This window comes from Myripristis murdjan, chromosome 1, assembly GCF_902150065.1.
Source record: "Myripristis murdjan chromosome 1, fMyrMur1.1, whole genome shotgun sequence".
Classification (NCBI taxonomy): Eukaryota; Metazoa; Chordata; class Actinopteri; order Holocentriformes; family Holocentridae; genus Myripristis; species Myripristis murdjan.
In genome coordinates, this window is record NC_043980.1 from 21610359 (window position 1) to 21636392 (window position 26034).

Genomic DNA, 26034 nt, shown 5'->3' on the forward strand with positions numbered 1-26034 from the left:
AGGATCAATTAAGTATTTCTGATTGATGCTGATTCTGAATTAAAGACAGGCAACAAGCACATATCCAATAATTATGAAACTAAAATAAATAGTATAAAAATAATGGATATTGGCTTTAAAACATTGTGCACTGCATTTAAAAAAATGTGTACATTGCCCTGTGTGTATATTAGGCTGTGTGTGTAGGTCTATGCTTTGAAATATTATTGTTAATGATAATTATGTCTTGTATTATACTGTATGGGGTATAGGGACTGGAAGATTTAATTTTATTTAGATTAGGTAGCTTGATCAATAATACCTCCATGGACTTTACCCTGAGCAAGACAGTGTAATGAATTCTAAGTGAGTGAAAAGTTGCCTACGGGTGAATTTATGTAAACAATCTTTATTTTTCAGCAATCAGATCACTGTTCACTGAATCAAGACATGATCTTGGAAAATAAAGTGTCTGCATTTCATCTCATTTATGAGAACTTGTACATGAAAACTGTGCAATTAATCATATCCTTCCATTACTGTAAATGAATTGCAGGCTTGAGCATGTCAATACACTTTTTGTAAATCAGTGCAATATACCTCATAAATGTTATTCTTGTTCATTTCCGATTTAGAAATGTACACTTCTTGTGAAAATATTTTTATATAGATAAAAGAATCTGTAAGTGATCCAGCTTGCTTTTTTTTTTTTTTTTTTTAGAAAGTTATCACTTGTAAAGCGCTTACAGCTTGACCACCAGATGTCACTATTCACGCTCTGCTATTAATTTCTCTCTGAAAATCAGTTGAACACATCCGCTTGTGTGCCACTTGAAGTTTTTTTTTTTAAATCTACAGTCAGCGCGGTTTTTCTTTATTCTATATTAGCCACAGCCAATAAGCCTATTTCGACCATTGCTTCATCCTGCTATGAAAACTACTACTATCAATAGTATAACTTAATAAGTGAGGACAGCATGATGACAATTCTGCAGTTCTTGCTTTTTTTTTTTTTTTTTTTTTTCAGGAATATGTAACCATGGGTGTATTTACATTAGCACAAAGAGAGATGTATCCAGATACCAGATACATACAGACTTACAGTGGGTTTAAACTACAGCAGATGAACAACGCACGACTTGGTTAAGGGTCCACACTGATACTCAGGCAGGACATGGATGTGTGTGTCTTATTTGTCCACTTGTGGTCTGTTTGTTTCTGCTCCCGCCACATGTAGTTTGTGGTGCAGTTCCCTCGTGAAACCGAGGGGGGCGCTCTGCCACCAGCCTTCACAGACAGCACTGACTGAGGGGAGAGAGAGCTTTGTGCCGAAAACTAGAAACCCAACCTGTGTCAGACTAATGAATGAAAACGGCCCACTTGAGAGGTAAATGCAGAGGAGGGGATGTTCGACAAATGTCCGCAGGTTTTAGTCGTACTTCTACCCGTGGAAATTGGTTCATTTCGTATATTTAAGGTGTTCAAAATCATCCGTGGGGGCAAGTTGGTGGTGAGAGAGAGGAGGGCTCAGGGCGACGGTAGCAGCCCTTTGCCTGTGAACTAGCGGCAGTAGGAAGCGATGCGTTGAAGTTGACAAAAAGCTAGAAACAAGTAAATTAGCTTCATTTTCAACTTCACAAAGTTGTTGCATTTGTTAGAAACAACAAGAATTGACCACGAAAATGGGTGTTTTAGACAAAGATTGTAGGATACTTCACTTCCTCTCTGATTGTTTCTAGCTGGAGATGTGATGGGCATCTGAATAGTTTGCGGCCTAGGCCAGCAAAGTAGGCTAACCAGTTAGCTAGGATGGCTAGTGTGGTTAGCTGCTTGCTAGCTAGCATCATCTGCTAACATTACACTCCTCTCCCGCACAATGCTAACCGCTAGCCAATGGTGTGTGCGTTGCAGCTAGCTAGTCAGCTAATTTTATACCTCTGTGTTAGTAGGCATATCCTGTCTGCTCCAGTATTTTGTAAAGTATTTTCATAATAATTTCATAGTCGAAATTGTTGTACCGATAACCATAGTCGAGCTTGTTTCTACACGTAAACGATGTTTCATGTGATATTTACGTAAATATGGAGCTGAAATTTAGCTGGCTGTTATAGCATGCAAGCTAATAAGCGCAATGCTGGGTTAATTTCGGCTTGCATCTAAAAGAAACTTTCTTTGGTTAGAGTATCTCAGATCGGACTGGTATTGTTTTGCAAATTTGGGGGGCAAAAGTATTAATTGGAGGTTGAGAATTATGCTTAAAATCTGTTTTTTGATAAGTGCGGTAGAATGGTCGTGTTGAACTTTTGTTTTCTGACCTATAGAGGCCAGTAGAAGACCGTGTGGATTATACATCAACAAGCATGGAGTTCCCGCAACAGCAGAAACCGGCGGGGGACGGAAAGATCGTCTATCCGCCGGGAGTGAAAGAGATTACGGACAAGATCAGTAACGATGAGGTGGTCAAACGGTTGAAGGTAGGGTAATGGGATTTCTAGCTGTCAAGTTGCATTTGACACAGACCATAACCTCATCCTCTACTTATAATTACCTCTCGAATCTCTTTAGTTCAATGTTCAAACCTTGGCACAATGCCCAAACCCTCCTAACTTTGTAAACATTGTCACAAACTCACAAGAAGCCTTTTTGCTCTTTGTTTCCCCATTCATCTCAAGTTCACTGAGCACAATGCCACTCATTTACTGAACCTGTAATCAAATGGCTTTGCATTATTTGCCATTACCGAATGGTTTATTGGATATTGTTGGCATACCATGTGCCAGTCTAGATGTTAAGAGGGAGATCCCATTATTCACAAGTGTTGAGGCTCTGTCATGGGTGTCAGACTGTTCTGGTCTTAATCCTATTCCTCATAAAGACTGGAAAATTGCAGTGAACCAACTCAGTGTATACGTGATAATTGAATCTCACTCGTCAAAGCACTCTTTATTGTATTAACAGAAAACAAAATTTATTTTCAAGAGGGACTGAAATAAGCAGAAGCTCTAATGTACTTCATAACAGCTGGGTTTCTCTTGACTTATTTGATCAGTGCATGACGCAATCTAAGAGTGACTGCATGTGTCATTTGTGTGATGATTCCCAGGATGTGTTTTCATTGAAGTGCCATAGGTCAGTTCAGAAGTGCTGTATGTTACAGTATCTCATTTCGAAAAAAAAAAAAACTTGTGCGCTAAAGCTGAGAATGTCGGCTGTCATTGTGGTACAACCGTCTCTGTTATCAAATAACAGGTGTTGCTATAAGGTGGGTTAATGATCCTTATGGAGATTAAAAAAAAAAAAAAAAAGTTGTTGCAGCAGCACCCACTGATAGAAAACTACCTTGTAAAATAGAATATAAACATAACTAGAATATGGCAAATGGACGTATAGATGATATGACTCAAATGTGGGTTATATAAACATGTAAATTTCTGTATTAGAACATGTTAAAAACATGAATAGTGGGATCCAAAACTGTGAGTCTTCTTTGAGTTTTCACTATATTTCAAAACCTCATTGTACGCAGTTGACACTTTGTACATCACTTAGAACTGATATAAATATATCTTTGAAAAATTCTTGTTTTGAAACTGAAATATAGTATATGAATATCGTATATAGTATGAATATCTTGTTAGCATACCATTTGTTAAGCCAATATCGCAAGAGTTTAGTGTAGTAGTTTTGGGTCAGATTATTCGCATACATACTGAAAAAATATCCCCGCACCAAATTTCAGTTAAATTAAAAGTTTCTGCGGGGGGCAGTAGAAGGCACGCATGAGATTTTCACAAACAAAGTAATTTTCATCCAGGCAAACCCAAACCGACCTCATTATCTGAAGACCAGTACATCATTCAAACATCGTTATAAGGAAGAACAGCGTCTGAATCCAAATAAGGCTCACAGGTCAAAGAACACCCTATTCCAGTTAGTTAAAGTACAGCGAAAAGACAATTGGCAGTCTGGGAGAGTAGTGGGATAAAATTCACTTCTCCAAACCTAAATTCTTGGCATAGGCCAAAATTTCACTGCTAAGGACTGGAAGAAAGGCGTACTTACAGATTACTCATAGTTTGAACTTTATGGTTGCAATTGATAAGCTTATGTGAAAACACAACTGCATAAGATGTTAACACAGCAGTACATAAACCCTACAATAAACACGGTGGTAGAAATAATAAGGTGCTGGGAGTTGGTGACTTTCACAGGATCAACTACACAGAGAGAAATACCGCTCTGTTCTGCATGTTTTAATCCTTGTAGTCCAAGGTAGTCGGATGCAAGGAGTCCATCCTGTTATCTAAGCCTGTAGACTCTCTAAATGTTTGCATTGTAAAAATTAGGTCTGCAGAGATCCTGTGACTTTGCATAATCACCTCTGGACATCTACGCCAACATACAAATGCCTCCCTGGCATCACAGTGTGTGAGTGTGTTTGGGTCTAATTTTGGTATCATAAAAAAAACATTAACACGTGGGCTTGGCAAGCTGGCCACATGTGCTGGAAGACAGGTTGTTGGCAAATTATTTGGAGTGTGTAACACAAATATTTACAGAAGCGTGTAGATCTGAGCTGAGTTGTAAAGTGTTGGAGAGGTAAACACAAATTGGAGTAACACAGCTCATGGTTTATCCAGAGTCTGTAGTTTTGACCAGGGATGCACCAGTTTATCAATTCTTGCCCAGGGGTTGAGACTAATGGTGTTCTGTTGATGAAAAGAGATTGTTTCATAAACTTGCATGATTTAATTTGTGCTCATTCAGTGATAGTATATTGAAGGCACTTTAAAACAGTCCAGTTGACCAAATTGTAATTTTAAACATCGGTATCAGCCCAGAATTTCACAATCACTGCATCCCTAGTTTGGACAAGCCTTGCTTCTTGTACCACTGGCAGAGCAGTCAGCAAACAGTGTTTGTATTTCATTAAGTTTAATTATGTTCTAATTTTTTTGCATGGCAGTCCAAGTCCAAGTGTGTGAGCAAACATCTGTTCATGATTTTACTCTAAGATCTGTTTGTCCTCTTTAAAAAATAAATAAATAAATAAATAAATCTTTATATAATCTTCTCTTACAGCAGTTAATGATCCATCCTGACCTTATTTGACTTAGTGCCCAGTGATTTTTTTTTTTCAACTTTGCTTTTTCTCCTAATTTGGTCAAAGGAAACCTTGCTGATGGCAGCCACCTGTAGGAAGCGTACATGATAGTTTGAGAATGCTGTGTACATACATTAGAAGGTTGTAGTTGTATTTTTATGATAACAGCAGTTAGTATTAGTTATACTACTAGTACTGGTAATAATATGACTGCATTTTATTTTTAATGTAACCAGGTAAACCCACTATCATCAGTTTAGATGAATTATAAGTATTAGTTCAGATGAAGTCTAGTTCAGATAGAGGAATACCAAAACTATTTTTTATGTTGGCTTTGTCACTGTATGAGAGTCTGAAAGGGACAAGAAAAGAAAATTGAAATTACCTTACTATTAGAGATAGACTGATTAATTGGTCAGCCACTTAATCAGCCTGATATTTGGCATTGTGACATAACTGGCATCGGCCAATATCTGCGTTCATTAGGCTGATAAACAAAAAATATCTGCAGGCACACACTGTCAGTGTGTGGCTGCAGTGGAACAATGTTAGCGTTACCCCTTATCTGCTGATATCTAAGTGCAGTAAATTTTTATTTATTTACAAAATGTAGTTTTTTGTTTCCTGTAGGTATCTATTTAGTTCCTTTTTTTTTTTTTTTTTTTTTTAATAAGTCCACTGCTGACAGTGCAGATATACTTAAGCAAACAGAGACAAAAGAGACAATAGCACTGGTATTAAATAAATGTTTATTTAAGTTCAGCAATTTTGTGTCTCAATTGTCATTATTAAATTGTATTTCATCAGATGCAAAAAAAATGTTATTGGCATTATATATTGGCCATTGAAAAAACAGTTTAGATCGACCTCTGTTCACTATAGCTAATATGCAAGTTTAAACTTAAATGTAAGATGCAAAGGATGTCTCAGTCGTACATTATGCATAAGTTAACCAGGTTTCTCCGAGTGTTGCAAGTGTGAGTTTAGTCATTATTTTCCGAAAACAAAGTTTCAGATTACTTTGGCATCAGCATATCTCTGACTGTTTTTTTTTTCCAATCTAAAACAAAACAAAACCTTTTCGTTCTGGTGGTATTAAAATTTTGAGTCAGCCCTTGGCCCTTACAAGCCCTGTCCAGCCCTAGTTGACTTTTGGATGTGAGCTCCTGAATGTACCTTGTCAGTTCAGGTGATGTGGTTGAAGTTTACATTTGATTATTTGGCCATTGTATTTGGTGTTAAATCTTCTATTATCTTTAAGAATAGGATTTCCAAAAGCTGTAATGCTGCTAAGAAATATGCACCATCCAGCCGGGATTTCTAGTAGTTTGCATTTTTAAATCCTCTACTTTGCTTACAATTTATTCATGCCTTGCAGTAGGATTTTTTGAAAAGAAGTAAACCTATGTGGATATGACTAACAAGGGTATTTGAAATCTTGACCTTCCTTGTTCCAAAACACTCTTTTTGTACTGAAAAGTAGTTAAAAAAAAATCCAGATTATGTAAAATATTGTTTTCAGGGCAATTATGCAGATATGAACTTCTAACTTGCCTTCATCAAAGCCCCAGTTGTTGTCAAACCAGGCAAAATAAAGGTATTGACTGTTTATAAAGGATAGTCTATTTTACTGAACAAGTTCACAGGGACACAAGGAAAAATATCTATTTGATCTGACCATGTATTGAAGAAACACATGCCTCACACGTCCATATACTTCTCAGAGAGTAAAACACTTCCTTTTCTGAGTGTTTGTTATTCTGCACTGTTGGAGCTTGTCTCAATAGAAGCTGCTTCGACAACATTAAGCACCGGCTTATAGTATTCTTGGTATGCACTGTACATTGCATTCAGATTGCATGTTGCTCTGAGGGCTTCAAACCCTCTGATGTAATGACATCAAATGTGAGGAGGGAAAGTTTTAGTTTCATCCTTTGTGAAGGAAATTGTAGTTTTCAGTTTATCTGATGGTCTCAAAGGTGGTTGCTTGAGCTACAGGGTTATAGTGTGGCTGAAATTAAGTGTTTTGCAGAAGTAGCTGAGCTGTTTTGGAGTCTGACTTTGTATTAACAGCCAAGTAAATAAATTACTGAAAACATCCCAGATCTTATGTTTTTTAACTGAGCTCAAACACTATCCAAATAAACTACAGTACAATAAAAATAATGGCAGAAAGAGACATATACCTTATCAAGCCCACATACATGCCTTTGCCTCAGTGTAGGGAGCTTTCAACGGCTCAGTTGCGACTGTTTCAGTGAAGAATGGCTGTGTGTGTGTGTGTGTGTGTGTGTGTGTGTGTGTGTGTGTGTGTGTGTGTGTGTGTGTGTGTGTGTGTGTGTGTGTGTGTGTGTGTGTGTGTGTGTGTGTGTGTGTGTGTGTGTGTGTGTGTGTGTGAGAATGTGTGTGTGTGTGTGTGTGAGAGAATGTGTGTAAGAGGCATAGTGGTGCTCTGCAGCCTGCTGGAGCAGTGTGCCCATCCCCCACATGCTGGCTGCCTGGGTGTTGAGGGAGCTCCTCCGCTCCACTCTGCCTGGCAGCCCACACACTCTCCATCTCTCTCTCTCTCTCTCTCTCTCTCTCTCTCTCTCTCTCTCTCGCACACGCACACACACACACACACACACACTCACACTCGTAGAGGAAGTCGTAGTGCTAGCGCTGGGCCCTAGTGCCTATTCACAAGAATTTGAATGCATGATAAGATTTGTGTGTGTGCTGCCTCTTGTGTAGAAGAAACTGTAACAGCTGCCTTCCTGTTTAACCTTGCACAACTCAGTATAAAGATATAAAAGATAAAAGGATACATCTCTTTTTTCTGACCTACTTTTCCTAATTTTTGCAAATAAACTCGGCTCAAAATTGTATTAGTTCATTGGAGAGCCATGTATCTCTGTTTGCTCCGCTTTCTACTACAGTCCAAAAGGACCAAGTGAAACACAAAAACACCCAGAAAATGTCTTTGTCAACACACTGACACTTAATTTTTTTCTTACCACAGTGAAAAAGCAACGTATCCCCACAGTTTAGCAGTTTACAACCAATACCATCTCCCAGCATTTTCATTGCATATTTTAATGGCACAAAAACATTTTTCCAAACAAAACTTGTGTAATATTGGTGGCATAGAGCACCATATTACATTCATGTACTGTGAGATGTTGCTTAGAATTAGTGTTAGGAAGTTAAAGGCAGAATGAGAAGGATTTGCCAGTTGCGTTTTGTAATCACAACATTCAAAGTTGGCCCCTCCTCAGATAAACTAACCGCTGGCAGCGAGTTTTTGTTTCCTAGGATAATTACGCAGTGAAATGACCGCCCAAAATCTAACATCGCTGTCATAGGGGGAAAAATGGTCCCAGGTGAAAGCCAACTCCAAATTCACTTTCGTTGTGGAATAAGCTTTGTCCGCTTGGTATTTCACCTCGTTATCGCAAGTCTCTGCGGTCTGCTGTTTTGTAACTTCCCCTTTGATGTTATGCTGTTGATCTGGCACTAAATTAAAGATTACATTGAACACACCAATACTTGTCCAGTACTAGTTTTTACTTAATAGAGCTTGAACACACTATAATGTAACTCAATGCGACCTCTAAACGATAATGATGAGTTGACAACAGCTCAGTCAGACCTGGGTCTCTGTTCCGATTCAAAGCCAGTGATGGATTGAAAAATAAGCCGAAGTGATACCTCTTCTCTGAATAGACAAGCTAAGCCAGTGTACTGTTGTTAGCCAGTTAAAATACAGCGGAGTGGCACCTCTTCACTTTGTTACACATTCTATGTCAGTGCGCTGCTGTAGCTGGAGAGTTTCTCTGCCCTTTGGCTCGTGCCGTGCCGGTGCAGCTGTTATGTCAAATTCCGCGTTAAAAATAGATTCCGTTTTATTTTGCTAATCTGCACGCTTCACACAAGTCACCCAAATGGCCAATGGATCACTGGTATTTGCGAGCGCTTGTGTTTTTCGCGCTAGGCGATTCATACATTCCCCCTCCGCCTAGCCTACAATGGATATGTCGCGGCTGAAAGCCATCCTCTCAGCGTTCACGCAGAAACTATTCACTGCAGTGATTGGTTAATTCCGTTGTCAGTATTTCATGACGTATGGCCCAGAACCCGCCTAACTTCCTCCGGACAATCCAAGCTAGCATTAACAACAGATTCCTAAAGGAGCCGCAGATTGAATATGTCGATGTGCGTTATTTCCCCCTTTCCTCGTTCATTTGATCTAGGCGGTCGGTGAAAACGTCTAGGCGGTGCGCCTAAGAAATCATAAGGCAGGGAAAACCCTGATTATAGTTTTCACAGCGTTCAACTCGTTCAGCTGGCTGTCATTGTTAGCAATGCACAGCCAGTCATTGCTAACAATAATCACAAGAGAAGGGACGTTCTACTGAGACTGAGAGCATTTTCTAGTCGATTATTTAGTTGTCATAATGGATTTCGCATGTTTTTTAGGAGTCTGCTCACACTGATAAAATTAGTCTTCATTTTGTAAGTAAGTTAGGCTAATATCAGGCTAATTAGACCTAAATGAATATATAAATTTAAATTTTGTTATTTGAAAGTCTGACCCCCCCCCATTGTCTGCTTAGAAACAGTCTGGTCAGATGTAGTTGCTGAGCCCTGCGTTAGAGGGTGTGGAGAACCTTAACTCTTTTAGTAAACACACAACGCCGCTCCTGCTTCCAGGTACACGGTGGCTTGCTTGTACAAAACCTGAAAGGAAAGGGGAAAACATTTCACTCTCTCAAGGTTCCTGTTGGATTGTTTTGTCTCTGACCTACAATTCAAAAATGTGGTCAAGCTGCAGACTTTCAGCTGTAAAATCAGCGGGTGATTGCAGTGACAGAGGCACTTGAGCAACATACGTTTATCTGCAGAATGTGTGGTTTCAGAGAAGCTTTGAATGAAGTTGAAGCACTGATGGAGTGAAGTGGAGGCCTGAGGAGGAGCTTTTTCGGGGGCAATACACAAATTTAGAAAACTAAAACCAGGAAATAATTACAGATAGGCATTACATTTTATGGTGGAAAGAAGGCCCACAGTGATCACTCTCAGATTATAAGAGGTCATTTTAGCAGTCGGAACACTCGGACCAGATGGGTGATTGACTTTGCCTAGTTCCCGCCAGATAGAGTACTTTGCATTGCAGCTAAAGTTAAAATTTTCTTAAATCATTCCACAAGATCTTTTGCTTAATTCTCAGAGACCTTGACTGTCTCTTCGCAAACCCTAGGCTGCTGTTACGTTTTTATGGTCCATCACTATTGTACATGGTAAAAGGTTCAACAGTTGAACTTTGTAAGTTTTAATGAATGAATACATTTATAAAAATGGGGGGAAAAACACTTCACCGTCCTAGGTTATTGTGTGTACAGTTTCTAATTAAAAAAACCACAAATTTAGTCCATGCTGAATTCAGACTGTAGTATGTTCTGAAGGCACACTAAATGTAAATCGCTCTGGCAATCAGATGTGCATGTGAAGCCATGTTATCATCACTCTGTACATAATATCAATGCCATTTAATACCATTGTCCACCAGTATAAATTGTTGTTCACTGAGTAAATTGAACAGCTTTAGTCTTAAATTCGACGTGCCACTATTTCAGTAACTTAATTGTTTTTTCATATATCCCCTCTACTCCTGTGTTTCTTTGTCCCCTCCCTGCCCCCCTCTCTCCTCGTCACTTCCACTCCCAGATGGTGGTGAAGACCTACATGGACATGGACCAAGACTCAGAAGAAGAGAAGCAGCAGTATCTGGGCCTGGCACTTCACCTGGCCTCAGAGTTCTTCCTCAGGAACCCTAATAAGGACGTACGACTCCTGGTGGCCTGCTGTCTGGCTGACATCTTCAGGATCTACGCCCCCGAGGCCCCTTACACCTCCCATGACAAGCTCAAGGTTAGAAAGACCCCAGACAACTGTTGCAAGTATTCCACACAACTGTCCTCTCACCCTCAGCGAATATTACTTAATAGTGCAACCTCACTTGGTCATCCGTCCATATCCACTGGCGATCCCATGGCATGACAGCATTTGCTCTGGGAAACTAGTTTGATGTGGCAGCTGGTTCTGTACTGCAATTATGATATGATTCATGATTTTGGTAAGAATGACAATTTTTGACAGCATAATTTTCATTTTCACTAAAAAAGCTATCAAAGTGACAATGATGTGATTTTTTTTTTTTTATTTATTTATTTACCACAGTGCTTCATTTACAGTTGTGTTTTTTCACGCGTTTCACATTTATCAAAAAAATAAATAAATCTCAGCACCTGCATTTGGATGTTGCACTTAGCCATACTATGATTTTGATATTTTGATTAATTGTTCAGCTCTGTTGGCCATGTTGCAGTCTCCATGATAATGAACTGGGTTCATATTTTGGCTGAACATCCGTCATGATCAGCTGCTCATGAGCAACATTGTTAGATTTGTAACGTTCCTGTGTACGATAGTGAAAACATGGATGACATTGCAAATTGCAGTGGCCAAAGTCTTGATTGTTGCCTCTGAACAGATCTACAGCTGGAGCCAACTGCTGAGACAGTTCCATTAGAAGAGTAAAAAAAAACAAAAAAACAATAGGCCCTCTCTCCGTTGGAGGGCGAGGGCCTAATTATACGTAATGTTTAACATAACTGCTGTATATCCAACATTTTTATTCAGTTGCAGGTTTCAGTCTTTTCATGTCTCACTGTTTTTAGGACATCTTCCTGTTCATCACCAGACAGCTAAAGGGACTGGAAGACACCAAGAGCCCTCAGTTTAACAGATACTTCTATCTACTGGAGGTAAGGAGCTTATTTGAACTGTAAAATTGTGCTACATAAATAAAAGTGGCTTCAGTTGACTTATCTTTAGCAAGGGAGGAGAGGCTAAAAGTGTAGGGAGGCGAGTGTGGTAAGGTGTAACAGAAGACATTACAACTGCTGAAGCCTCCAGTCTTGTTAATACTCCTACCTGCAGGAGGTGTGGGAGGAGGAAGCAGCCGGGTGTCTTGGGACAGCTAGAGAGAATTCAAAAACACTTGGAGCGCTCAGATGAATTGGTACTTCTGCATGCTGGAGGTATAAGAGCATGAGAGCTTAGAGAAGGAATGAAAGGGGTAAAATAGTACTGTATTGCCAGAGAAACTTGTATGAGAAGAGGAAATGGGAGTGGGGACAAGGGATTGGTGATCATGTGTCATGGTGTGGTTTAAGAGGACAGTAAAACAGATGTTTGTTTTTACTATAGTGTGTGTGTGGAGGGTGGGGTTCCGGTAATGGGTGACAGGGATTACATGTGGAGCTATAACCTGTTTGGTTTCCTGTGTGTTACATAGAACCTGGCATGGGTGAAGTCCTACAACATCTGCTTTGAGCTGGAGGACTGTAACGAGATCTTTATCCAGCTTTTCAAAACACTCTTCTCTGTCATCAAGTAAGTCCCTCAGCTTCTCCTGCCCTGTTCTGGCTGCATGTAATCTCTCCATTTCTCATGACTTTCAAACTGTTTTCCCTCTTCATCTTTCACTCCTTTTTCAGTCCTTTCTGGTGTACTACCATAACCCCTTTTGATAGCCATTGAGTTAACCTGTCATATTAAACAGGCTGCTTTTTACACCAGGCACTACCACGTGTTTCATATCCAAATTGTGTTATCATAGGATTTGGCTGCATTACATTCACACCTGAAATCTCCAGGAAACATATTTTTAAGGCCTCTTGCTCCTATGCTTTGTTCCCCATCCGCCATTATTGACTTTTTTGACAAGTGTGTTTTCTAAGCTGTTTTGGGAACACTTCCTGATGTCAGTTGGATTCTTGCACAAAGCTTGTCTCTGTTCATGTAGTAAGTGGATTTTAGATGCTTGGGTTTTACACTTTACTTAAAATACAGGCAGATGTCTTGCCGCTAGAGGTGGTTTGGGTGCTTGCATCTTTAGTACACATACACCTGAATGTCATGCATGTTCGCGCTGTTAAATTATAATCCAATCACTAATTTGGTGCTAAAGTGGTCATATTTATATTCAGTAATGCTTCTTTGTTTTCAAATTTTCATTTCCTTTCTTTTGCTCTCTTGCCTCCTCCTTTTCGTACCACCTCTCTCTTTCACTGCTCATAATACTCAAGGTCAAAGTGTCTGTTTCTCTAATAGCCTGCTGTCTTCCTCCACAGTAATAGCCATAATCAGAAGGTGCAGATGCACATGATGGACCTGATGAGTTCTATCATCATGGAGGGGGACGGAGTCACACAGGAGCTGCTGGATACCATCCTCATCAACCTCATCCCTGCACACAAGGTGGGGAACACACATTTGCATGTATAGACAGTGCTCCTATGCAGGTCTGGAAAATCCAGCAGTGTATGAAAAATGAACTGATTATTTTCATGTCTTACGTGTTGCACAAGCATCTGGAAAAGCATCTAAAGCACCACTGATTTGTAATGATGCAAACAGTCAGTTCAAGAATTATTGCTTATGCTTCATTAATTTGAGCAAAAATGTCTGTCAAGAAAACAGCACACAAAATGAGTCAGGCTGTATTAAAATGTTTCAGGCTCAAACATATGGGGAACTGTATGTATATCCCTTGGAGAGAATAACAACACTGAGATTCTTCTTGTAATGTTTGACAAGATTTTTCCTCCACTTATGGAGGAATATTGGACCATTACTCCATACAGAAAATTTTAACAGCCATGATATTTTTAGGTTTCTGCTTGTTGTCTGCCCTTCTCAATACAGACCAGTGGTTTTCAAAAGGGTTCAAGTCAGGAGACTATCATGGTCATTTCAAAACACTTTTGTGTTGCCGCAACCATTTCAGTGGTGGCTTGGATATATATTTGGGGTCACGGTCTTGTTGAAACATCCATCTACTGCCAAGTCTTAACTTCCTGGCAGAGGCAACCAAGTTTTGGACTAAATATTTTGACACTGAGTGGAATTAATAATCCCAAGAGCCCCTGGGCTATTAGCAGCAAAACAGGCCCAAAGCATCAATAATCCACCAACATATGGGTGGGCTGTGGTTATTAGATGTTTTTCTCCTTAGATGCAGTCATCTTTTGTCACCAAACGTGCTGACGGTATGTCTGGTCAAAAAGTTTAGCTGTGGTCTCATTTGGCACCAACACATGGTTCTAAATGTATATCCAGTGATGGTAGACACATTTCAGATGCTTCAATATATGAATCTGATCAGTAAGGGCTTCTTATGCAAGCACTCTTTAGAGCTTGTTTGGATGTAGGTGGTGCCATAATAGCTGATTTTGAAACTGGCTAACCCTAATATTTCTAACTAAAATGCATTGAACTATTTCTGGTCCAGAACCTGAACAAGCAAGCATATGACCTTGCCAAGACCCTGCTGAAGAGGACCGTCCAGACCATAGAGACATGCATTGCTAACGTGAGTACCAGCTAGCGATCTGCTCTGGATTTCACACCTTGCCTACCTCCATTTCTTTGTTTATCTGGTGGTTTTCCTCAGTTTAAATCTCTGTCTGTGTCTCCCCTCAGTTCTTCAACCAGGTGTTAGTGATGGGCAAGTCATCAGTCAGCGACCTATCAGAGCACGTCTTCGACCTAATCCAGGAACTCTTCGCCATCGACCCTCTGCTGCTTACCTCTGTCATGCCTCAGCTGGAGTTCAAACTCAAGGTTAAACAAACACATACACACATTATGTTTCAGTTTACTGTGTTTTTCAGAACATGCGATTGTGAGCTATTTGGGTGCTTGCATGTGTGTGCTTGTGGGTGGAAGAAAATTGCAGGTAGGAGTGAAGATCAAAAGGGAGGGGTTATTTGTTCCTGTTCAAATTTCCACTGAAATTCCTCCCATTCACCAAAATTGCCTACAGCAGCTTTAACATAATCTCACTTCATCGCACCTCTGTTCACTTCAGAACAGTCCCTGCTGACCTGCTGCTGAAAAAAAATCAATCTTGATCCTACAGTCAACTGTATAATATTTATAGTTCAACTTATTTTTTTCCCTGTTGACTCTACAGTCAGCAGAACCTCCAGTATAAAATATTGATAGCAAAAGGACAAATAACCAGGTTTTAAAGTTACAGCATGCAGCATTTCACTTTGAGTCAGCAGTATGCATTTCTGTCCCACTCTCCTCACTCTGTTGGGCCAGCTCACACCTCAGCACTTGTCAGTCATCTTGATGAGTTGTCTACCTTGATATGGCATCTAGCCCGAGGCTGAGGTAACCTGAGTCTGTAAACACAGACGTTTAAGAAACGGATGACTAATACAGACAATCTGCAATCAAAAAAACAGAAACGTTCCAATGTTAAGTCAGGTTTTTGACTCGATCTTTCCAGCTACATATTTAGCTTTCTGCTCTCTTCAGTCTTCTCTATGCTGGGGTTGCTTGTCTCACCTTAATAGCCACAATGCAGCACATCACTGTCTGCACTCAGCACATGGTATACACCCCAAAACACACTGAATATCATTGAAAAGTCATATTCATGCAAATGAAGACCTCTGTCACATACACACAAAGTTGTAGACGGACACAAAATGGTAATATATGTGCTTTGTTTATTATTAAATATCCAAAAGATGCATATCACAGATTAAAAAACAGCTCATTGCTTTATTGTAAGGCAATGATGGTAAAATAATAACAGTCTGTTCATTTACCACCCTCAAGGGACATCAGTGGGTCAGCTCGAGAATGACACGACTACCCTACCCTACCACTAAAGTTGATAGGGTTTCAGTGTCTTGTTCAGGTAGGGCAGATGTCAGGCCAGTTATCACAAGGCCACCCAGTAATTCTTTGTGTGCTGTGTTTACAGAGTAATGATGGCGAGGAGCGTCTAGCTGTGGTGCGGCTGCTAGCTAAATTGTTTGGGGCCAAAGACTCTGAGCTGGCCACGCAGAACAGACCTCTATGGCAGTGTTTCTTAGGACGGTGAGTCACATACACATACGCAGATACAGACATGGACAAAAGCAACACAAAATGATGCTTTACAGTAATACAGTTACATTCCGTATTTGTTCAGTCGCACACTCTTTCTCTGAGCTTGATGAGTAATTCAAGAATGGATGTTTACCTTCCTCTCCAGGTTCAATGACATCCATGTTCCTGTCAGGCTGGAGTGTGTAAAGTTTGCCAGCCATTGCCTCATGAACCACCCAGACCTGGCCAAAGACCTCACAGGTGTGTTTTTTTTGCATGTGTTTTAATTCATGTTTTTCTGACCTTAGAATATCTCCTCTCCTCTCCAACTCAGTCTTCTCTCTCACATGTGCACACTAAAAAATCTAATTTCCTTATCGACATTGTCCAATCAGAGTACTTGAAGGTGCGTTCCCATGACCCAGAGGAGGCCATCCGTCATGATGTCATCGTCACCATCATCAATGCCGGGAAGAAAGACCTCAACTTGGTTAATGACCAGCTGTTGGGCTTTGTACGGGAAAGAACCTTAGACAAGAGGGTGAGACACACACACACACACACACACACACCCCTTGCATTACTTAAAATAAATCTGTTATAACTAAGTAGGCAGTGTATCTGAAGCATTTTGGGTTTTGGTCCTATGTGTCTATTTAATTGCTGAATTTTTGGTTTCAATTTTGTAGCAGCTCAGTCTGAACATTGATAGCCATGACATCAGAGAAGTATAATTTCTGATCTCAATCTCTGATTACATCTAAATCACATCCAATTTTTACTGAGAGAAAAATGCAAAAACTGGATCAGACAAAGTTACTGCATTACTGTAATTCACCCCAACGTCAACTCATTCTCCACAATACCACAAAAAGCTAAATCAGTGTCCTTTTCCACTCACCTCCCTCCTCTTATAGTGGCGTGTGCGTAAGGAGGCCATGATGGGTTTGGCCCAGCTTTATAAGAAGTACTGTCTGCACCATGAGGCAGGGAAGGAGTCGGCCCTGAAGATCAGCTGGATCAAAGACAAGCTGCTGCACATCTACTACCAGAACAGCATCGACGACAAGTGAGTACACACAGTACATACAGTGTATTTATAGGTACTTCTACAATTGACACCATGCATTTAATGGTTTGCTCTAGAAGTAGATTATAGGGAAGATGGAGAGGACTGCAGTAGAACAGAGTGTAATAGTAGGGGATGCATGATATTGAATTTTTTGCTGATATTTGATCCACTCATTCATTGGGCAAAATAAGGACTACTTCAACTTAGGTTATGTAAAGCATGCCATATTTATTTTTATAGAGCACTTTCTCTCAAACAAAACTCTAAGATTAATCCTGCTTAAACAGTCTTGGATGATGCTCTACCTGAGACAGTCCTGACAATAGCCAAAACCAGCGCAAATTTGACCTATTTCACATATCGGCAGAAATTTTCATTTTGGGCAATACCAGTATGTCATTTTGAAGCTGATATTGACTGGTGCTGAGATTATTGTGCATCCCCATGTAATAGTGCGGCTATTGTACTGATGAAAATACAAATCCACACATTAACTGTCAATAAATGTCAAGCTTCTAGTGCAATACCATTATTAGACATGCTTTGATTCTGCCTCTGTTTTGTACTTCTTTCATTCACACTCTCCCTCCTACACGCCACAGGTTGTTAGTGGAGAAGATCTTTGCCCAGTACATGGTCCCTCACAGTCTCGACACAGAGGAGAAGATGAAGTGTCTGTACTACCTGTACGCCTGCTTGGACACAAATGCTGTCAAGTCAGTAAACTTCAACTAAAACACCCACCCACCTCATGGATCCTACACATAAACACCGGCCTGTGTGGTTGAACCAAGACTTAATACAGTCATAGTGTCAGTGACTGTTCATTACCATGTAAACGTGTTGTACAACAACATAATAACTACACACTGCTTGCCCTTACAAGAGCAAAACCGCACTCTGACAAACTGCGCTCCACACAACATAAGTGCTAACAGCTTAACAAGCACAGTACCACAAGCACATTTTCAAGTTCAAGTTTATTTACAAAGCACATGTCACACCAGTGTATTTTCAAGGTGTTTTCACGGATACGTATAGAAATACAGATAGTATCTAAAAAAAAAACAAATCCAAAATCTGAAGAAGCAAGTACAATAAAATGCCTGTATATAAGCACTGTTTCATCTTTGCCAGATTTAATGTTGTCTTTTGACATCTCTTTCTCGCTCTCCTCACTAGGGCTCTGAATGAGATGTGGAAGTGTCAGAACATGCTCAGAGGCCTGGTCAGAGAGCTGCTGGACCTCCACAAGCTGCCAGTGGTGAGTCCGCACACACACACTCACATCTATCTCCTCCTCCTTCCCCTTAATACACACAAGTCTAAGTGTCCCTGCACAGTTTGGATTATCTCTGACCATCTTTTCTCTTTTCCCCTGGCAGTCTGAGGCCAATAACACAGCCATGTTTGGGAAGCTGATGACTATTGCCAGTGAGTTGGACACATATACAAACACCCACACACTGCTGTAACTTAGATGTTTTATTCTAGATATTCTCTATTCTTTACAATAGGAATGTGAATCTAAGCAAAGATTCAGTTCAGTTCACGACTCATTAGTCAACAGATCAATTGAAGGACAGTTTTCTTTGTTTAAAATGACTCATTTCAATTTTAGTTTTTAAACCATTACTCAAGTCAGCACTGCTAACCCAAATTTATATCCATTGAAAGCAGTCAGACAACAGAATTTCTCAAACATTATTTTAAAAGCAATTCACAGAATTCTGTTAAATCCTCACAGCGTTGGGTTGTTTTTCTATTAGGGTCATTAATTATTTGTTTCAAAGCATTGTATATCACTTAAGGCCAAAGCCAGAGCTATTCCTTCTGCTTATTTATTTTAGCATATCAATACATTTGAGTCTGCAGAATTTATGATTAATTCATCGATGCAGTGAATGAATTGTTACACCCCTATTATACAAGCACTGCATCCTTCAAAACATTCTAGACATTTATTCATCTTTTACATTTATGCTTGTTAGTGTGACTCACTAATCATAAATGTGTTTCCAGAGAACCTGCCAGATGCAGGCAAGGCTCAGGACTTCATGAAGAAGTTCAACCAGGTCCTTGGTGAGGATGAGAAGCTCCGAGTCCAGCTAGAGACGCTCATCAGCCCGACCTGTTCCTGCAAACAGGCTGAGCTCTGTGTGGTAAGAGCACACTGACATCAGACACACATGATTTGCATACACACACACACACACTAACAAACCTATACACTGTATGTATACTTCCATTAGTGGGCTTGTGAGGACAAGATTGACTGTAGGAATATAAGTGAGACTAAATGTGCGTTAAGTGTGACTTAGGGAAGAGAGGATATTTTGGCACATTCTCACTTTGCAAACAGGGTCTCCACAGTTCCTGGAATTTTCTAGCATGTCATGGAATTTTGAAGAGGCTGTTCAAGACAGGAAAACTCATTTATTGGGACAAATCATAGAGTATAAATGAATTTTGTCAGCCTCAATTAAAAACAAAAAAAAAACAAAAACACTATTTATGAATCAGATAGTATTTCTCCATTGTGTTTTGTTCACTTTATATGGCAGAGTAATACACTTAATTAAGACCTCTGAATCCTATGTGCATGTATAATTTTGTTCATGGAAAAATGATCCCGTTACATTTTGTGTAAATAATGGAAATCCAATATTTTGATCAAACAGAGTCATGCAACAGTGGGAAAATATACATCTTGACAGGCTTAGGTCCCTGACGACATTTTAGTGTTACTGTTAGGGTTGAAGAATCAATTGCAGTCAATGCAGCGTCTGTAATGCCTCCATATACAGTATGCAGATATAAAGACACATATCCAGCAATGGTATAAATGGTGTGTTGCTGCCTGTTTGCAGAGGGAGATCACTCGGAAGCTTACATTCCCCAAACAGCCCACCAACCCCTTCCTGGAGATGGTCAAGTTCCTGCTGGAGCGCATTGCTCCCGTCCACATCGACTCTGAGGCTATCAGGTCAGTGAAACTTCTGGCACGAACACACCATATACAGGAATGTGCCTTCATTCTCTCAAGTTAATAGCAGGTCAAATTCTTACAACATATCAGGTATACCCACTGAATAAAATGAATTAAAGTTGAATTTGATTCTAATTGAAATAGATGAGATTAAGTCATATCTCCTGTTTCATGAGATTTAAGCGTCTTTTTGTGCAGTACACCAAAGCACAGACAGTCACAAAATGACACAGTAGCAGTGCATGTTCCACTGTCCCAGTGATGGAGAGCTTCATGTACTCCCCCTGTGTCCCAGTGTGATTGTGTAACACTACCAGCAGCAGGCTTTCCTCATTCAGTGAGACACCTACTGGTGGTGGGGTGTAACTGTAAGCCTCAGACAGAGCACAGGGTTAACCCATCCTACTGAATGGAAAAACCCCATGAGAGAGGAAACACTCGCACTGAATGACTCCTAGTGTTCAGGTTACTCAGTCCAACTCATTTTGCTATTTTATAAATGCTGTTTTGTTGTGTAAGGTTTTTAACTGTGCTAAAATACCTTAATTAGGTACAAATGGGACCACAGCCATTTGATATGGCGATGCAACTGTTTACAATGTTTTCTTTCAGTGCTCTGGTGAAGCTACTGAACAAGTCCATTGAGGGCACAGCTGATGATGATGAAGAGGGAGTTACCCCTGACACGGCCATCCGCTCTGGCCTGGAACTACTCAAGGTACAGAGCATGGGAGGGCAAGGAGGCTGTGTGGAGATAAATTAGGTAATTTGGGAAAAAAGGAAGAGTTGAAAGAGGGAGGAATAAAGAGGATGCAGGTGAGGTTGAGATTCCCGCTTCTCCTGTTTTCCCTGCACTAATTCTACGTTCATTTCAACCTAGAATATAGATTTTCCAACTTATGCATATGGAAGAAACTGTATTTTCAGCAATGCAGAATACCAAAATTGTATGCAGTAGTATTTGGTTGACTAAATGAACAGTTCTTACATTGACATTGACATTGAAATAGAGTAGAGTAAAGTAACAAAACCTATGATGAAGTCAAATCCTATTGAAGTTGGACTGTGCATGTTAGAAAACTTGTCCTCCCTTCTGTTTAGGTCCTGTCATTCACCCACCCCACTGCATTCCACTCAGCGGAGACCTACGAGTCTTTGCTCCAGTGTTTGAAGATGGAGGACGACAAGGTGGCCGAGGCGGCCATCCAGATCTTCAGAAACACAGGGCAGAAGATTGAGACGGAGCTGCAACAGATAAGATCGTAAGAGATGAATGGCGAGGTGGAGGAACTACTGTCGACTTTGGAATGAATACGTACAAATTATAATATCGAGATACTATCCTGAAGTTACGCATTTTATGAGGCAGTAGAGCCTTTGTGCATGCACTTTTTTAAAATCAAAAGACCAATGTCCTTACAGCACATAGATCCTAACCTCTATCCCTCCATGTGTCTGTCAGGACTCTGATTCCCATCTTGCATCAGAAAGCCAAGCGCGGTACGCCCCACCAGGCCAAGCAGGCTGTTCATTGCATCCATGCCATTTTCAACAACAAGGAAGTCCAGCTGGCACAGATTTTTGAGGTAGGGAGCAGTTTTCTAACCTCCTGACTGACAAGGTCATTAGGAGTCACCTAAATAGCAGTGCTTTTCTCTGACTTTTTATGTCATTGAACAATTCACATTGTTCTCTTGTCTCCTGTTATTCCCTCCCGTATGTTGTCTTTTCTTGAACTGTCTCCTCTCTGTCTAAATTGCCTCCTCCTCCTCCCTCTCCCTAGCCTTTGTCTCGTAGTCTAAACGCAGACGTCCCAGAGCAGCTGATCACTCCCCTTGTGTCCCTGGGCCACATCTCCATGTTGGCCCCAGATCAGTTTGCTTCGCCAATGAAGTCCATTGTGGCCAACTTCATCGTCAAGGACTTGCTCATGAATGATAGGGTAGGTCTAGAGATGAGGATCCAGCTGCACCCTGTACATACACACTTGTACACTCCTGTGTTGTTGCATTCCCATTATATTGTCACATATACCTATTCACACCTGTCATAAATACAGTCAAAAACAGTCCTGAGAACTAAAGAAATCTCTCCTAGTGGCATCACTACAGAAGTATATGTCGACATTAACAGTCAGGATGTGATTGTGATGTGCCCTTGTGTTTTCAGTCAATAGGAAACAAGAATGGGAAGCTGTGGACGACTGATGAGGAAGTTTCACCTGAGGTTCTAGCTAAGGTAAAAGCCACACCTGGTCCACCCTGCATCTGCTGAATTACTTAGATTAGTAATTTTTGCTTCATGTTTTCTTGAATCTTTTATCTTGTTACTGAAAACACAACCGTTGTCCTTAAAAATGCATTAAAAGTTCAGCATTCTTAAATTATGCTGTCCCCATTCCCTCAGGTGCAGGCCATCAAGCTGCTGGTGCGCTGGTTACTGGGAATGAAGAACAACCAGTCCAAGTCGGCTAACTCCACCCTGCGCCTGCTGTCAGCCATGCTAGTCAGCGAGGGAGACCTCACAGAGCAGAAGAAGATCAGGTAGCGCTTGGTTTATAGGTCAAAGCTGATCTGTTTGCAAGCAACAGATTATAGACCCAAATTCAGATTTATAGCAAATTAAATTAGAGGTTTTCTTTCTTTGATCCTTCCTAAGTTGTTGATGTGTTTTGTTTTGTTTTTTTTACCTCCCTTTCCCCTCTATGTTTATGTTCGTTGTTCTTCCTCCCTGCAGTAAATCAGACATGTCTCGTCTGAGGCTGGCTGCAGGTGGAGCCATCATGAAACTGGCCCAGGAGCCCTGTTACCATGACATCATCACGCCTGAACAGTTCCAGCTCTGTGGCCTCGTCATCAATGTCAGTCTGCACTCTGTTTGTCTGTAATGTAGTATATGTGTGCAATAATATAATATTTCCATCACTAGTCAATTTTTACATATTGTGTTAACACTTTTTGACAGTTTTATTCTCTTGCATGAGGGATGTGAATTTCTGCTTCTTACTCTAATATTCCCTTAAATCCTGGTCCACAATTCTTCCTGTGTACAGGATGAGTGCTACCAGGTTCGTCAGATCTTTGCCCAAAAGTTGCACCTGGCTCTAGTAAAACTGCTGCTGCCGCTGGAGTACCTGGCTGTGTTTGCCCTCTGTGCTAAGGACCCGGTCAAGGAGCGCCGCGCCCACGCCCGACAGTGCCTCCTCAAAAACATCTCCGTCCGTAGAGAGTACATCAAACAAAACCCACTTGCTCATGGTTGGTCTACGACTCTTTGCAACAGTTATTCATGCAAGCATTTTTTGCAATGGAAAATATATTTTTGTGACTGAACTCATTATAGAACTAAACTTGAATATCTTGATCAGTATTCTACATTGGTGAGCAGTTTGGACCATTAAAGATCACAGTAACACCAAATTGGGTCATGTGGAAGGATAAACAATGGTAACTGTTTTCTCTCTCCAGAAAAACTTGTGTCCCTCCTTCCTGAATACGTGGTTCCCTACATGATCCACCTGCTGGCCCATGACCCCGACTTCACAAAACCACAGGAATATGAACAGCTCAAAGACATCAAAGAGTGAGTGTACCCACCTTTGTTTTACTACACGTGCAAGGACTTTCAATTAATGTTCATTCACCACCCAAAGCTAGGAGTTTCCTGAGAGCCCTAAGAAATGCACAGGTAAAAAACTCACAGGAAAAACTGTCCTGTAGTGTGACAACCCAGCGATGCAGTTTTAGTGCAGTTTCAGTGCTCCTAGGAATCGCTAAGACTCTTAAGAGACCCACCCTGAGGACGTAAGATAGCAGGTCTACATGGATGCAGACACAAGACATTTCCCCTACAACTAAACTGATGTGTAAGCAGAAAGATGGTGGAAACATACAAATTTAGGTTCCGTCTTGTGAAAGGTTACTTTGTCAAATACCCCACACTGCCTTTTCACTTGGCTTCCTTAAGTTCAAATGACTTGCAGATTTTATAGACAAATTACAACCATTTATATCTTATCTTACAGCATAATAGGGATTATTTTGGCAAGGTTACACATTTGCAGGGAAGCTGAAAAGACCAAGAAGATTATGAGACCCCAAATACAATATCACTTTTTAATTGCATTTTTTATTTGGTTATTCAACTTTTTGTTTAACACACAAACACTGTCAAAAGATGTGTTTGTCAGCAGTCATGGCGACAGCTGTTTCCCACTTCAGGTAGCGAGTGACAAGGGCATCTTGGAGTTTTCCCATGATTTTATCCCCTCTCTCTTATCAAGGAGTTCCCCCTGCAGCTGCGAGTGAGACTCCTTAGTGAAATGTGAATGGGGAGAGACTCTTTTGGGAAAGGGACTTGGAGTGAGTTGCTCAGTGTGTCCCTAGCTTAACCTAACCCTAAATGGTTTTCAGTGTGACAGCTGAGAAACTGTCCTCACTTCAGAGGATCTCCTTCATCTCTCTGTCCTTGTAAGGACATTTCATACTCAGAATTACAGCCCTGCAAGAAAACCTGCAGCTGAAGATCATTTGTCATGAAGTATATTAAGAGTGTGTGTGTGTGTGTGTGTAATTGTAGGTGCCTGTGGTTCATGCTGGAGGTGCTGATGACCAAGAATGAGAACAACAGCCACGCCTTTTTGAGGAAGATGGTGGAGAACATCAAACAGACCAAGGATGCACAGTGTCCTGATGATGCAAAGGCCAACGAGGTACACACACACACACACACAAACACATCCCATGGCAAAAAAGAAGAAAAATGCTCACAAGCTGAAACCCTGAGGCCAAGGAGGGAAATACACAGAAAAACCTTGTCAGTTTAACTGCTATCAAACACACATTCACTTGGAAATAACCTGAAGGCCAACAAAGCACCATCCTAAGAGCTGTTCTAACTGTTTTGTTGTGTTGCCATGGTTACAGAAGCTGTATATCGTGTGTGATGTCGCTCTCTTCGTCATCGCCAACAAGAGCACTGCCTGCCACCTGGAATCACCAAAAGAACCCGTCCTACCTACCAAGTTCTTCCTCATGCAGGACAAGGCACGATGCGAACACACACACACACATACACACATATGCGTGCACCTCACATTAAGACCTCTCAGACAAGACGTGTCTCAACCACAAACACACAAATGTCCTCACAAGGTTGAACATTTTATATTCCTCTCTTCTTATTGGAAAGATTGATGTCCACTCAAGGTTAGATACCGCCACACATTAATTTAAAGGTTAATTCCAGCACTATCACTACATAAGCAGGTGAATAGGAGCAGATGACCTTTGTGTAACATTTACATAGCTTAGCAGTCTTGTGTTAATCAGTTTCCTTCTTGTGATTCTCCTCAACAGGACTTCAAAAACGATAAAGACTATCTGTCGGGAGAGATGAGACAAATGCTGCTCACTGGAAAGGTAAATGCTTTTATCTGACTCAAGTCTTGTTGAGTCAGATGCCTTAATTGTTGACATTTTATGTTAATAGTTTAAAATATAAAACAAGTTAATTAATACCATGACACTTTTCCCAGTTTAATTTTTTTTTTTTAAATAAAATAACGAGAAGTACAAAAATGGTTCTTTCAAAAACATCCATATTGAGAAATTCCTAATGTCAACAGCCCGAGTAAACCTACATGTCGTAACAATGACAAAAAGAGGAATATTACAGATGCAGTGAATCCCAAACCATCTTTTTCTCACATCATTTGGAAAAATAGCTCTGGTCATTTGAGCACAAATTCTCTGTACATATCCTCCCCCTTATCTTCCTCTACACAGCCTAAGCCACCTCCAGTGCTGGCAGCTGTGAACAAGCCTCTGACAGTACCAGGGAGGAGGATCTTCACTAAAACCACCACGTCCTCAGACACAGCCAGCAACGCCAGCTCCAACTCCAACTCCCAGCTCAGCTCCTCAGCCAATAACAAGAACAGGTAGACACACAATG

The 26034-nt window shown here is 40.6% G+C and overlaps 1 protein-coding gene across 2 annotated transcripts in view; it reads left to right on the forward strand.

Annotated features, from left to right (window-relative positions):
* The first annotated feature begins 1216 nt into the window (after positions 1–1216).
* Positions 1217–26034, forward strand: part of pds5a (PDS5 cohesin associated factor A) — a 30313-nt gene continuing 5495 nt past the window's right edge. The window contains exons 1-30 of one of the 2 annotated variants that reach the window (XM_030062456.1): positions 1217–1366; positions 2301–2453; positions 10790–10993; positions 11803–11889; positions 12423–12520; positions 13261–13387; positions 14421–14501; positions 14612–14752; positions 15912–16027; positions 16185–16279; positions 16414–16559; positions 16936–17087; positions 17693–17806; positions 18273–18354; positions 18476–18524; positions 19113–19252; positions 19961–20076; positions 20692–20797; positions 21181–21341; positions 21542–21665; positions 21863–22021; positions 22249–22317; positions 22486–22622; positions 22816–22939; positions 23132–23336; positions 23547–23661; positions 24658–24790; positions 25005–25124; positions 25437–25499; positions 25866–26020. In XM_030062456.1, the coding sequence (XP_029918316.1) occupies positions 2340–2453; positions 10790–10993; positions 11803–11889; positions 12423–12520; positions 13261–13387; positions 14421–14501; positions 14612–14752; positions 15912–16027; positions 16185–16279; positions 16414–16559; positions 16936–17087; positions 17693–17806; positions 18273–18354; positions 18476–18524; positions 19113–19252; positions 19961–20076; positions 20692–20797; positions 21181–21341; positions 21542–21665; positions 21863–22021; positions 22249–22317; positions 22486–22622; positions 22816–22939; positions 23132–23336; positions 23547–23661; positions 24658–24790; positions 25005–25124; positions 25437–25499; positions 25866–26020 (3533 nt within the window). In that variant the 5' untranslated portion in view covers positions 1217–1366; positions 2301–2339. Of the gene's footprint in view, positions 1367–1465; positions 1591–2300; positions 2454–10789; positions 10994–11802; positions 11890–12422; positions 12521–13260; positions 13388–14420; positions 14502–14611; positions 14753–15911; positions 16028–16184; positions 16280–16413; positions 16560–16935; positions 17088–17692; positions 17807–18272; positions 18355–18475; positions 18525–19112; positions 19253–19960; positions 20077–20691; positions 20798–21180; positions 21342–21541; positions 21666–21862; positions 22022–22248; positions 22318–22485; positions 22623–22815; positions 22940–23131; positions 23337–23546; positions 23662–24657; positions 24791–25004; positions 25125–25436; positions 25500–25865; positions 26021–26034 lie in introns of those variants that run through there. The other variant, XM_030062465.1, reaches the window with a different exon arrangement.